This window comes from Hemicordylus capensis, chromosome 4 (assembly GCF_027244095.1).
Source record: "Hemicordylus capensis ecotype Gifberg chromosome 4, rHemCap1.1.pri, whole genome shotgun sequence".
NCBI classification, from domain to species: domain Eukaryota; kingdom Metazoa; phylum Chordata; class Lepidosauria; order Squamata; family Cordylidae; genus Hemicordylus; species Hemicordylus capensis.
Genome location: NC_069660.1, coordinates 163,077,844 through 163,092,149, shown reverse-complemented (window position 1 = coordinate 163,092,149; position 14,306 = coordinate 163,077,844). Strand labels below are relative to the sequence as shown.

The 14,306-nt window shown below is 43.5% G+C and overlaps 1 protein-coding gene across 2 annotated transcripts in view; it reads left to right on the top strand.

The window, feature by feature from the left end:
• Positions 1-14,270, top strand: part of FIRRM (FIGNL1 interacting regulator of recombination and mitosis) — an 88,352-nt gene extending 74,082 nt beyond the window's left edge. For both annotated transcript variants that reach the window (XM_053250740.1, XM_053250739.1), the window contains 5 exons: positions 135-248; positions 796-900; positions 2,670-2,750; positions 9,148-9,267; positions 13,796-14,270. In XM_053250740.1, the coding sequence (XP_053106715.1) occupies positions 135-248; positions 796-900; positions 2,670-2,750; positions 9,148-9,267; positions 13,796-13,981 (606 nt within the window). In that variant the 3' untranslated portion in view covers positions 13,982-14,270. The remainder of the gene's footprint in view (positions 1-134; positions 249-795; positions 901-2,669; positions 2,751-9,147; positions 9,268-13,795) is intronic.
• The last annotated feature ends 36 nt before the right edge of the window (positions 14,271-14,306 follow it).

The following is a 14,306-nucleotide window of genomic DNA, read 5'->3' as shown; positions in this document are numbered from 1 at the left end:
TTGAATCGCCACCAAAAAAACTGGTGGCAACCACAACCGGACCTCCCTTGATTATCTTAATAGGTGGCATCTTTCAAGAAGAAGGCGTTCTCTTCAATATGTTTGATGGTTCCCAAAATTCTTCCTTCCTGTAGATCTTTGCGATGCAAGCTTCCCTCCTCAAGCTGAATCCCCCAGATCATGTTTTCACTGCAGTCTTAGATTTTCTCTCTTCTATGGGGAAACTCTTTATCCCACCAGATTTTCAGGTAAATATTTTGGATCAATATTCAGTTTGTTCCTTTTGTTACCCTTCTATAGGTGTCATTTCTGGGTGAAAATGATGAAATGAGGACTATAATACCAGGATCCTGGGAGATTAATTTTCAGTGGTGTCCACTAAATAGTTAATTTCAGAGGAAATTTCCAGAGAATTCCATGTTCCTAATATTTTTTAAGAAAGTCTAGGTCGGGAAATAATAGCAAGTATGACTCCTTGCTAGAATGCCAGGGACAGAAATATGTAACTTTTGTGCATCAGTGCAAAAATTATGTGTAATTGTTGCTATTGAGTTTATTTTAGCCTGGGCATTATTGATACCTGAAAGCTTAAAGGCGTCTCCTTTGATCTCCTGTTGAATGTAGTAGGTTCGTGTACAGTATGTATTTTGAGAGCTGGGCCAGTGTCGTGCAGGCTTGTTTGTTGGTTCGTTTTGGAGGGAGAGAATTAATTTGTATTCTTGGTCAGTAAAGACTGCCATGAACATTCCTTGATTGTAATTCTGCCAGCTATATTTGCGCTGTCTTTTTTTACAGGTGCAGGTTCTGTCCAAGCTGTCTAGTTTATTTGCTACCTTGCTGGCCAACAATAGCTGGTTGATTCATCAGCATGCCCTAGAGGCATTCACTGAGTTTGCAGAGGTAAGTGCAAGACCAGTTGTACTCTTCAGTTGGGGCATGATCTTGCCAAAATTAAGCGTTTTTAAACCCATACCGTAATACACTGTCTCATAGGTGTCATTGGAACTTGAAGGACTCAGTCCAGCTAAAACTAGTTGCAACTAACTTAATTCCAGGTGTCTGCAATCCATTCCCCAGGAGTAACTGGCCCTGGAACTCTGGCAAGAAGGTTACCCAGTAGCACGTACTCCTTTTCTCTAGGCCTGCTTTGTGCTGCTGTTCTGAGAAGATGAGAAACAACAAAAGTCTCTCCTACTGTGTTTTACCTTCTCCGAACCACAGTGTAAACTTCATTTCTCTCAATCCATCGACACTTGCCAGAGGACTCCAGAGAGAGGCAGGATCTTTTCTCACTTTTGGTGCAGTTTGGAGGAAGTGCAAAACAGTGGGAGAGGCCTGTGCTGTTGCTAATCTTCTCAAAAGTGCAGCACAAATAAGAGAGATTGCTGTCTCTCCTTTGAGCCCTCTTGAGTGTACTAAAAGGCTTGAGGGAAGAGTTGGAGTATTTCATTGGTGCTGAGGTTTGGGGAAGATAAGATGAAGTGGAAGACACTCCTGTGTTCCTTTTCTTATCTGCAGTACAAAGCCCTTTGGTAAAGGCAGAGTCTCTCCTGCCAATTCTTGTTTTCTCATACAGCAGTGCAAATTAAATAGTGTCTTTCCACTAAGCCCTTTGTGCATGCCTGAAGAGGGAAGCCCTACTCAGACATGCTGTACATGTGTACTAGTGTCACACATGGGAGCCAGCGTGGTGTAGTGGCTAGAGTGCCGGACTAGGACCGGGGAGACCCGAGTTCAAATCCCCATTCAGCCATGATACTTGCTGGGTGACTCTGGGCCAGTCACTCTCTCTCAGCCTAACCTACTTCACAGGGTTGTTGTTGTGAGGAGAAACCTAAGTATGTAGTACACTGCTCTGGGCTCTTTGGAGGAAGAGCAGGATAGAAAATGTAAAAATAAATAAATAAATGTGTTTGTATTCATGGGCATGTTTTTGTGGAAATAACTGTATGTGTTCATTTAAAAAGCAAACCTGGATGCAGGCCCTCTCAAGCGCAGGGTATAGATAGGAAGTGTCCTACTGTATTTTTGTTGAACGTAATGTGTGAATATGGCTGGAGTTGATTACTAACACAAATGGAGGCTGGGGGATAAGCCAAGCCAATATTTGTGGACCCACTGATCTCCATTTGCTTTAAATGCTACTTAATCACGACTAACTTTAGCTAGACGAGGACCAATAAAGTGTTTTTCCATGGCTAAACCATGCCCCATGATAAAATAAGTCACATTCATATAGTCAGATTAGTTTTGTGGGTGAGCATAAATATTAGTGTTGTTTTAAAAGAGGATAAATAAACAGAGAAGGCCTATCAAAGAGAGGTAAAGATTCATGGAGAAACATAGCAGCTCTGTACGATAGGTATTTTAGTGCTAATGTTTGGTCTAATTTTCATAAGCTACCTTAGTATAGTGTAGAAAGGTGCAGTGATGCAAATAATTTGAAAATAAAAGTAGCAGTAAAATAAATACATTAGTTGACAAATAGAGATCAGTGAAGAGGAAATTTAGGAACTTGCACTTTTGTTGTAAGTTCCACTGCTGCTGAACATTTCCATTTGTTTTGTAGAAATATTTTGGTTCTTATTCCAGGTAAATAACCAAGTAACCAGTTAAGGATGAGTGAATGTGAAACCCTCGCTCTTTTTCATTGCTTTTCTTGTTTTAAGGGAACAAGCCATGAAGATATACTCCCCCAGTGCCTTAACTCTGAAGAAATCAAAAGCAAAGTAGTTTGTTTCCTTTCAAAGGTATTTTATATAAGATTGATGACTTACTCTTGGTATTAGGGTAGATTAAATCAAGGCAATTTAAATCCGTGTTTTCAGATCCAGTTTTCCACTTTGAAATTGATTCCTGGACAAGCATGCATACTGTCTTGTTGCTAAAACAATTAAATTGTACTTGGTTGCAGCGATGGCCTTTATACAACCTGGGAGCATAAGCTAAAAATGTTGGCCGTTGAGCCCATGTGCTTTGCACACTTAGAATAATATCAGCTTAGAGATCAAAGACAGATTTCTGTTTGGCTGTGTTGTGCTTATGTAAGGACAGTAAGCAAGACCACTTCTTTGTGGCTTCTGTGCACTCCCACTTAGTTTGGGCCTATTCAGAACATAGTTCGGAACATTTTCCTACCGTGGGTGGAGGGTATCCTTGAGTAGGTTATACTGTACCTCCCATTCATTCCAGTAGGCATGGCCATGCTCCAGGGCAGAGGGTATCAGCTGAACTTCATTGTGTTCAAATTAATTGATTGGTTCAGGAGTGAAGCAGCCTACAACCACTGTAGGTGGATATATATCTTGTTCCTTTATTTTCATCCAGGTTAAGAATCTCAGCAGTAGCATCCCTTTTGTAGACTCCCTTTCCAGCAGTGTTCCCTCTAGCAGGGATTCCCAAATGTTGTTGACAACAATTCCCTTAATCCCCAAGCAAAAGCCATTGCAGCTGGGGATTCTGGGAATTGTAGTCAACATGATCTAGGAATCCCTGTTGGAGGGAACACTGCTTCCCAGCCTCCCTTTCCATCTTGCTGTTGCTTTCTGGCGTGATTGTACTGCCTGCTTCATCATCTGCTGTGCTCACTTCAGGTCTTCCATCATTGTCTATGATAATGGTGGTACCCTACATTATAGGGCAGGGGTGGGGAACCTTGGCACTCCAGCTGTTGTTGAACTACAAGTATGATGGGAGTTGTAGTTCAACAACAGCTGGAGTGCCAAGGTTCCCCACCCCTGTTATAGGGCATATAATGTGTATGAGCATATCTTTTAGTATCTGTTATGGAGCCTGTATCTGATATAGAGTGCTTTCACCTTGGGCTCCTGACTCCAACTCGAAGCCCAGCAGCTTACTCAGCCACATCAGAAAAAGTGTTGGGCCTTTACCTGACCATGCTCTGTGTGACCCACATCCATCTCCATGACTATTTTTGCTGCTTTTCTTTGTTGAAAAGCAATCTGTTGAAACGGAACAAACTGCATTGTTGTGATGAAGTTTATACCATTCCCATCCCACCATTCCCATCCCAGTACCTTCCTGGAGCTTTTCTCTTCAGTTGTCACAGCTAGTTGGTTGGTTGATAGATTCTATTTGTACACAACCCCAAACTTCCATCTCTGGGCGGTTTACAGCAAAATAAAACAAATTGAAACAGAAATTGAAACCTTAAAACAATTTAAAACTGCAAGTCTAGTTAAAAAGCTTGGCTGAATAAATGTGTCTTTAAACACTTTTTTAAAGTTGTCAGAGATGGAGAGGCTCTTACTTCAGCAGGGAGCACATTCCAGAGTCTCAGGGCGTCAACAGAGAAGGCCCATCCCTGTGCAGCCAACAAACAAGCTGGTGGCAACTGCAGATGTACCTCTGGGTGATATCAGTGGGTGATGGGGCTCATAGTGAAGAAGACGTTCTCTTAAATACCCAGGGCCTAAGCTGTTTAGGGCTTTATGGGTTATAACTAGCATCTGGGTTATAACCAGTATTTTGCCCGGAAACGTAATGGTAGCCAGTGTAGTTCTTTTAATATAGGAGTAATATGGTATCTTCGAGATGACCCAGAGACCAGCCTGTCTGCCGCATTCTGTACCAACTGCAGTTTCCGAACTATGTACAGAGGCAGCCCCACATAGAGCTCATTGCAGTAGTTAAGTCTGGAGGTCACCAACATATGTACTACTGTTCAGAGGTTGTTTATCTCAGGAAATGGACACAGCTAACATATGAGCCGAAGCTGATAGAAAGCACCTCTGGCCATTGCCTCAACCTGACACTAAGGAGAGGTTTGGGTCCAAAACCACTCCCAGACTGTGTACCCGTTCCTTCTGGGGAAGTGTGACCCCATCCAGAACTGGCAGATCAAAATTATCTCCTGAGTTCCGACCTTGCACAATAAGTACTTCCATCTTACTTGGTTTTTATTTATTTAAAATATTTATATCCCACCCCTACAGTACACTACTGCCCAGGGCAGCTCACAAGATTAATAAAATGGATACAATGTAAAATAAGACTAATAAAATTAAATAAGTTAAAAGACCACATTTAAAATTAAAAATTTTTACAGGTTTCAAATTAAAAGTTATTAATAAAAAGCTAAAAACAGAATTACAAAAACTATAAAAAATAAATCATTAGGGATGTGCAGAAATCGATTTTTTGTGATTTGATTCAAGGTTGAATCAAATCAGTCAGATTCAATTTGAACTCTAATCTAATCAGATTCGATTGGATTTTATTTTATTTGGATTGATTCAGCCCACTTCTAAAGGTTCTAGGGGCACCAAATTTGGGTGGTGGGTAGTTCCCCATGGGTGCCACATACCACCCAGATTTGAAGTCAGTGGGGCACATGGTTGCTTTTTAATGATTTTTTTCTTTTAGTTTTTACTGATTTTGTATATTTCTGCCATAGGAAATAATGGAGATTCCAAGTTACCCTAACATGGATCTCCAGCTTTTTTTTTTTTTAAGGTAAGCTCTAGCCCTTGTAGAAGTAGAGTTATGGAGCAAAATGTGCGGCCACTGTTTTTCAAGTGTTTGGATTCTTTGGTGTATGGTAACTTTTCCTCATAAGGAATCCCTATGAGTTCATTGCACACCTTTATTTCTTCTGTTTGACTGTCATTGGACTGTGCCAACTACAGCCCCCTCCCCCGCAAGCCAGTGGGCTACTCAGTTTATTTTCTAGGAATATTGAAGTGCTAGGTTTTTTAGGGTCTAATGACCTTTCCTCATAATGAATCCCTCTAAGGATTCATTATACGCCTTCATTTCTTCTGTTCATTTTGAGTGCCAACTACAACCCCTCCCCCGGAAGGTGGTGGGGCACTCAGTTTATTTTTTAGGGATTTTTGAAGTGTTTCGATTCTTTGGTGTCTTCATTACACATCTTCATTTCTTCCGTTCATTTTGACCCCACTGCTTTGCGGGTGGGGAATTTGTAGCAGCCCATGTGCCAACTACCCCCTAACCCGCAAGCCACTGGGGTACTCAGTTTACATTTTAGCAATTTTTGAGGTGTTTAGACTCTTTGGTGTGTAATGAATCCTCATAGAAAGCTTATTATACACCAGATAATTCAAACACTTGGAAAATAGTGACCGCACATTTTGCTCTATAACTCAATTTCTACAGGGACTAGAGCTTAGCTTTTATTTTTAAATGAAAGCTGGGGATCTGGGGTAATTAATAGGATGAACCTGAGTCTCGAATTGATTCAGGCGCGATTCGGTTTGAGCTCAAATTTGGCCAGGAGTGTCTGGGCAGATTTATTTCGAGCTCGAATAACCTGAATCGACCAGATCCAGGTTTAATCGATTCAAATCCGAATCAATACACACATCCCTATGAATCATCCAGACTTCAAGCTGGCATTTAGCAAGGTTATGCCTTCTATTGATAATGTTGACATTGAGAAATAGATTTGGATGTCATCAGCATACTGATAATATCCTGCACCAGCATCCTGATGATCTCTCCCAGAGGTTTCATATAGATATTAAAAAACATTGGAGACAGTATAGAGCTCTGGGTGACACCATATATTATTATTACATTTTGAAGAGCAGTAGTCTCCAAGTGACACCATCTGGAATCTGCCTAAGAAGTACGAGCAGAACCACTGCAAAGCAGGGTCTCCCACTTCCACCCTTCTCATATGGTCCAGAAGGGTACTATGGTCGATAGTATCGAAAGCCACTGAGAGATCCAAAAGGAGCAACAGAGTCATGCTTCCTTCGTCAATTTCCCGTTGGAGATAATTCATCAGGTTGACCAAGGCAGTCTCCATCCTATGTCCCACCCGACAGCCAGTTTGAAACGGGTCTAGATAATCAGTTTCATCCAAGACGGCCTGGAGTTGGGAGGCCACCACCCTCTCAATTACCTTGCCCAGCCATGGAAGCCTATAATTGCTCAACTCTGAGTGATCCAATACCGGCTTCTTCAGAAAAGTTCTAATAATTGCCTCATTAAGACAAGAAGGCATCCTGCCCTCCCTCAGAGAAGCATTTATAATCTCTACTAGGCCATCAACAACAACCCACTTTGCTGATAGTATTAGCCAAGTTGGACAAGGTTCAAGAACACAGGTGGTAGGCCGCACCGCTCCAGGCAGCTTATCCACATCCCCAGGAGTCACAAACTGAAACTGATCCAGCAAAACCACATCATAGGAGTTGCTGGACACCTCTGCATTAGACTCTGCAATAATTGTGGGGTCTAAGTCAGCCCAAATATGAGTTTTTATCCATTAAAAAACTTACTAAACACAAACAAACCTTTCAAGAGTGATAGATTCCATGGTTCTTGTCATTCCAAACAGTGTTCTTGAGGGCTATCACATCGGCGTGACAGGCCGTTGAACTCCATGCCCTAGATCATGACCTACCCTTCTTTTAGTTCTCCCAGAACAAAGTAATCATGAACCCAAATCATGAAAGCCTTGTTTTCACTTCCCCTCAAGATACCATAGAGCAATGCCCTGCACCTGTTGGAAGTATGCCATGCACTAGCCTTGTGTCTTCATAAGACTGCCTCCTTCCAAAGGACCAACAATTGTTTGGGCTGCCATTGTTGTTTTTGACTGGTGGCTACTATTAAATTGTATTTAGGGTAGTCCACATCTTCAGCCTTTGTTAGAGGCACTTCATTTTGGGAGTTTAATAAAGCTGCCAAATGGACTACACCTGCTTCTATGAAGAACTGCACCTTTGTTCTCTAGTCAAATGCAAATATAAAGTTTGGCAGGACAGTCTGTCACAGCTTCTTGGTGCAACTATCCTTCAGGTACAGGTGAAACTCAGAAAATTAGAATATCGTGCAAAAGTCCATTAATTTCAGTAATGCAAATCAAAAGGTGAAACTGATATATGAGACAGATGCATTACATGCAAAGCGAGATAAGTCAAGCCTTAATTTGTTATAATTGTGATGATCATGGTGTACAGCTCATGAAAACCCCAAATCCACAATCTCAGAAAATTAGAATATTACATAGAACCAAGAAGACAAGGATTGTAGAATAGAACAATATCGGACCTCTGGAAAGTATAAGCATGCATATGTATTCAGTACTTGGTTTGGGCCCCTTTTGCAGCAATTACTGCCTCAATGCGGCGTGGCATGGATGCTATCAGCCTGTGGCACTGATGAGGTATTATGGAAGACCAGGATGCTTCATTAGCAGCCTTCAGCTCTTCTGCATTGTTTGGACCTCTCATCAGACCTCTCTCAGACCTGCAGACCTCTCATCCTTCTCTTGGCAATGCCCCATAGATTCTCTATGGGGTCAGGTCAGGCGAGTTTGCTGGCCAATCAAGCACAGTACACTGTATACTTTCCAGAGGTCTGATATTGTTCTATTCTTCAATCCTTGTCTTATTGGTTCCATGTAATATTCTAATTTTCTGAGATTGTGGATTTGGGGTTTTCATGAGCTGTACGCCATGATCATCACAATTATAACAAATTAAGGCTTGACTTATCTCGCTTTGCATGTAATGCATCTGTCTCATATCAGTTTCACCTTTTGATTTGCATTACTGAAATTAATGGACTTTTGCACGATATTCTAATTTTCCGAGTTTCACCTGTATGTTAGCTTGCTAGTCCCCATATCTGGGATTGCACAGAGTATAAATAAGCAATATATGTTGTTTACCAGTGTATGATTATCTTAGATGGTCATCTATGCAATCATGCAATTTGCCCCTTCCCTTCTGCCCTCTGTCAATCTAGAGACATTATTGCAGCACTTGTGCTCACCCTGCCCCTATAGGTGCTTAGGACCCTCCACCCACCCTCCCCTGTTGGGAAGAAAGGTGAATGCCAGCTTCCTGGCCAAGGCTCTAAAATGTTTTCAGCTTAGCTCTACACAGGCACAGATCCCATATACATTGAAGAACATCATCTGAGTTTGTTTTTTTAGTCAAGTTCAGGTCTAGTTATATATAAACAGATGGCGCTTATCTGGTTAGAGTGAAGATGCATGTTCCATTCCCCTGACATTGACAGTAGACGCAAGAGTCATTCTTCAGTAGGCACCCTTGATTGCATAAATACATCTGCAGTTGGATGAGCTGCTTGCTGCTTAACAACATGGCTTGCTTCTCTTCCTTGTTTTCTTTGTGATTATTTTGACAGACCCATCAGGTAGAGGAGACACCAGAATCAAGAGCAGCACGACTAAAAGAGGAAAATGCTCTTCTCAAGCGCAGCTCATTGGAGGCCATGGCAGACCAACAAAGGGTCCGGGACTTAGAGGTATGTTGCAGCCTTGTGGGCAAGTAGCCTCAAGTTGCATCAAATGCAGCTCAATGATAGCTATTGCCATTTGCACAGTCAGTACTAAATGTGGTCCACACTCCCGTGCCAGCAAATTTAGGACTGATCCACACCAGGTTTTTTTTTTCCAGATGAGGAATGCTCTTTGTGGTAGACACATGATGTGAGAAGTAAGTGGTGAGAACGGAGCATTGGTCACTCATTATGAAAGCTTCTTCTTGCAGCTGCATCTGAGGACATCTGAGTGGGTTATCCTCTCCATGTGACTCAAGGCAGGACTATGTAAATTAGATAAAAGCCTTTAAGAGCCTGGGGAGGATAAGCCCGCCCAGTTCTTTTAGGCCAAGTAGCGAAAAATAAACCACCCTGAGGCACTTTTGGAATGGCAGTATAGAAATAAAATAAATAAATGGAAGCAACCCTTGAAAGAATGCAGCACAGAAACATCCCAACAAGTAAGCTAACAGAATTCTGTGCATAATAAACATAAAAATTTGCCTCCAAATTTCCTGTGAGTAGGTGCAACATAGGAAGCCGCCATGTACTTTGGAGATGCTACCAGGGAGGGAACTTGGAACCTTCTGCTCTTCCCAGAGCAGCTCCATCCCCTGAGGGGAATATCTTGCAGAGCTCACACATCTAGTTTCCCCTTCTAATGCAACCAGGGTGGACCCTGCTTAGCTAAGGGGATAAGTCATGCTTGCTACCCCAAGACCAGCTCTCCTCTATGAGGTGTAAGAACTCCTAGGGTGGGGCCAGATGTCCTCTGATGCAGCTGCAAGAAGAAGCCTTCATGGTAGTTTGACAATGATCTGTTCTCTGCAGCTACACCTGAGGACATCTGAGTGGGATATACCACAGCCCTATAACCACTGATAGGGAGGGACACTTGCACCTACTCAGGGGGAAGCACCTGGAGGAGGACCTGTCTGCCAAATGACGCCTGGACTGAAGCGTATGGGTCCAGCTTATAATAATAATATTTATATATCACTTTTCAAAAAAAGTTTGCAAAGCGGTTTACATAGAAAAATATATAATAAATAGATAAGATGATTCCCTGTCCCAAAAGGCTCACAATCTAAAAAGAAATATAAAGTAGACACCAACAACAGCCACTGGAGGAATGCTGTGCTGGGATTGGATAGGGCCAGTTGCTCTCCCCCTGTTAAATGTAATAGTCTTGTGAATTTAGAGGGCGCCTTCCATGTAGTAGCCTGACATATCTCTTGCACAGGAGCATTCGTGGAAGATGCCACCAAAGCAGCAGCCGCTCTTGTGGAGTGTGCAAAGATCTTGGTAGGTGGCCTGATACGTTGAGTTTCATAAGCCAAAAAAATGCACACTTTATCCAGTGAGTGATGGTAGCGGAGGAGACAGGCTGCCCCATTGACGTTGCTAAGAAAGAGACAAATAAGGATTCTGTGATCCTAAACTGCTTTGTACACTGCAGGTACCTCTTGAGGCATCTGTGCATGTCCACCTTATGCCATGCCTTCTCTGATGGACAGGGTTAGGACAAAAAGGTAGAACTATGTCCTGTGATTGATGGGAAATTGAAGGTACATTTGGACATACAAAAGGGTCAGGCACAAGCCTGACTGAATCCTTGGAGAAAACACAGAAATTCTTGTGGACAGAGAGGGCCCGGAGCTCTGATACTCTGCGCTCTGCTGTAACTGTCACTAAGAAAACCAACTTTAGAGCCAAAATCCTGAGGGGTATGGTACGTAATGGCTCAAAAGGTGGACCCTAAAGCACTTTCAAAACTGTGTAGATCCCAGGAGGGAAAGTGGTGTACTGTAGGAGGAGACAGAAGAGTTACACCTCTAAGAAAACGCTTCAAATGAGGATGAGATTGCAATTATCCTCTGGAAACGCCACTAATGAGTTCCACCAGGGAAGCCGCCTGGTGTTTTAACGTGTTTGGTTGCAACCCTTTCTCGAGGCCCTCCTGTAGAAATTGATTATTCCTAGTGGCCTCACTCCTCAGAACTGAGTTCCTCGCAGCCTAACGAAGGAAGACCCTCCACATACACTGGTAAATCCTGTTTGTGGAGGGATGCTGTGATGCCAAAAGCATGTTCATCATTGAGCTGGAATAACTGTGGGCACTCAAGATGCACCACTCAGTCTCTAGGCGGCTAGCCTTAACCAGCCTGGATCTGGATGATGAACTGTTCATTGAGACAGAAGGTCCAGTGTTACAAGTAGCAGATGTTCAGAGGTTGACCGGTTGTGCAGTTCTGCAAACCAAGGCCTCCGTGGCCAATATGGGGCCACTGCTATGACCTCCGCTTGTAGAAGACGGATCCTTCAAAGCAGATAACTGAGCAGAGGAGTTGGTGGGAATATATATAATAGGGCACGGGGCCAGGGAGCCAACAGGGCATCTGCCACCTCTGCTTGCCTGCAGTGTAATGTTGGAGATTAGACAAGCAAATCATCCAAGAAAGCGAATACCCAGACTCCCTGACGGCGAAGGTGTGCTATGGTCAGCGCCAGTATCTTCGTAAACATGCGTAGAGCCGACAATAGGCTGAATGGTAGAGCTCGGTACTGATAATGAACCCCTGCATTCATGAAACGTAGCAGATGATGGAATGTGGAGGTCAGCCTCCTTGAGGTCGACTGAGGCTGGGAAGTCTAGGTGCTGAAGAGCCTCCGCAATCAACCTTAGAGACTCCATCCTGAATTTGTGTTTCTTTACCCAGTAATTTAGGTACTTCAAATTCAGGACTGCCTGAAGAGAGCTGTCCTTTTTTGCTACTGTAAAGAGAATAGAATAGATGCCCAAACCCTGATGTTCTTGAGGAACCAATTCAACGCCCCAATGTCCAGCAGGTGCCTGATTGCTTGCCACAGGCCCACGAGTTTGATATGTGAGCGAGATATAGGAATGAGAAGGAACCTGTTTGGAGGGTTGGCATCCAGTTCTATTCTGTATCCGGTAGCCACAGAGTCAGCGCCCAACTGTCCATTGTTGAAATCTCCCATGCGTGAAGAATGAGACACGACCGCCCAGCATTGGGAGAGTCGAGTCATGACTGTTCTGGACTGGGTATTGGTTGCAGGTTTGTCACAGTTAAATTGTCAGTTAGGTCTAGAGCGATTCTGTTGTTGGCACTGAGATCTGAAGTTGCGGTCTCAACCTTGGAATGGTGGTCGGAAGGAACAAAATGACTGAAATGGCTGGTAAGGTTTCCTTGGTGGGCGCTCTTGCTTGTGAACAGTAGATGGTGTGCCTGGATCTGCTGTGGGTGCCACTTGCAGAAGGCTTTTGTCTAATTTACATAGTCCTGCCTTGAGCCACATTGAGAGGATAACCCACTCAGAAGTCCTGGGATGTAGCTGCAGAGAATGAATAGCCAGAGCAATTCGTATCACCACACCACCCTTTCCCCAACTGTCAGTTATGGGATTTGCTGCGGACAGTGGCTTACATTCTGATTAGTGTCCTGCTGATCCAAGAGCGGGTACATGCGGTGGTTCTAGGCAACTCCAAAGCCCGCTCACACTGCTAGTGAAAGCAGAGAGGCTCCATGGCTACTAAGAATTATGTCCTTGCTGTAGTGACACTTCACCCATAGGAATGATGGAGAAATTGTCACTACTGCGATGACAGTAGCCACAGAGCCTCTCTGCATACACTAGCAGCATGGATGTGCTTGGGAGTTGCATGGACCCAATGTGCGTGCCCCACTCTTGGATCAGCAAGGCAGAATGTAAGCCAGTATCGGTCTTCCCAGTTCAGATGCTGTTGTAACCAAGGAGAGTCACAGTTACTCATATGGGTGAAGATTGCTTTGGGGTACAGCAGCTCTCACTCCTGCAATACTGAGCTCTAGCTTCTACAAGCTTGTAGGGGAGACCCTGCTGACAAACAGCATCTGTCAGTCATTCTGATCTAGTGAGGAAAGACAATCAGGAAAAGGTTTTTAACTCCTGCTTGGTTCAACTCTTCTGATATCAAGTGGCAGAGACAGCCTTGCTCTGGAGTCTTCTCAATTAGTTTTCTCTGCTTTACCACAGAGAGTGTAAGCTTCTGACCTTTGTAATGGGGGGTGAGAGGGGAGTTCTTCAAGCCCCGCTTCTACCACCCCCACCCCATATGACAGAAAGGGGATTTATTGGAAAGGTGAGTTTTCGGGGAAGGGGCTTTCAAACATAGTCTGAGACTACTGCAGTTATATATTACAATAGCCCAAACTGAATGGGTAATGATAGGCTCACAGCTGCTTGTACAGTACCCAAATCAGTATATGGTCTGTGTTGGAGTGGTGACAAATCAATAATGTAGAGGAGGAGATTCCCCACAGCACTGCAACTGTTCTTTGAGGGGCTGGCTTCCCGAAGACATCTTACCTCACCTCTGTACAGCTATAAGTTGGGCACGGGCTCACAGCTTCAATCCCATCTGTAAGCAGCACTAATTAGCAAGGTGAAAGTAGGTTTGTTAATGCTTGGCGACTTTATGGTGCAAAACTGCTTGTGTTTCAATCTGTAGCCTTCCCCCAAAAGAACTTGCTACTCATCCAGTGAGGGGCAATACAAGTCAGCCATAGACACTGTGGAAGAGACACTAGAGGCTGTGAAGCTGCTGCTACAGAAGAGCCCACCACCCCTTTGGCTTGCAAAGAAATTGGAAGCACTACAGATGACACTGAACAGTTTGAAGAAGAGCATATGCTGATAGGTTTAATGCTGCCCTTCAGGATGATTCCAGTTCTTTATTACTAACCACAGTTCCGTGTGAGACCTACAGCTGGAAGTTGGAGTAGCAACCAGAGATGGATGGACTTAGATGTAGCTTGGTTTATATTCAGCTTGTTTAGATGAGCTGCAAGGGAATGTGAGTTGGAGAAGTAAATATGCTAAGGTTGCAGTTGATTGGATATGGACTGAAATACATGTACATTTTCCTATGCCATTTTCTTCTGTTGTAGCTTAACTTCTGAAAAATATCAGCTCTTTTCTGCTTAGAGGTGGAAAGCATTGCACATGTGTTCAGCTGTCAG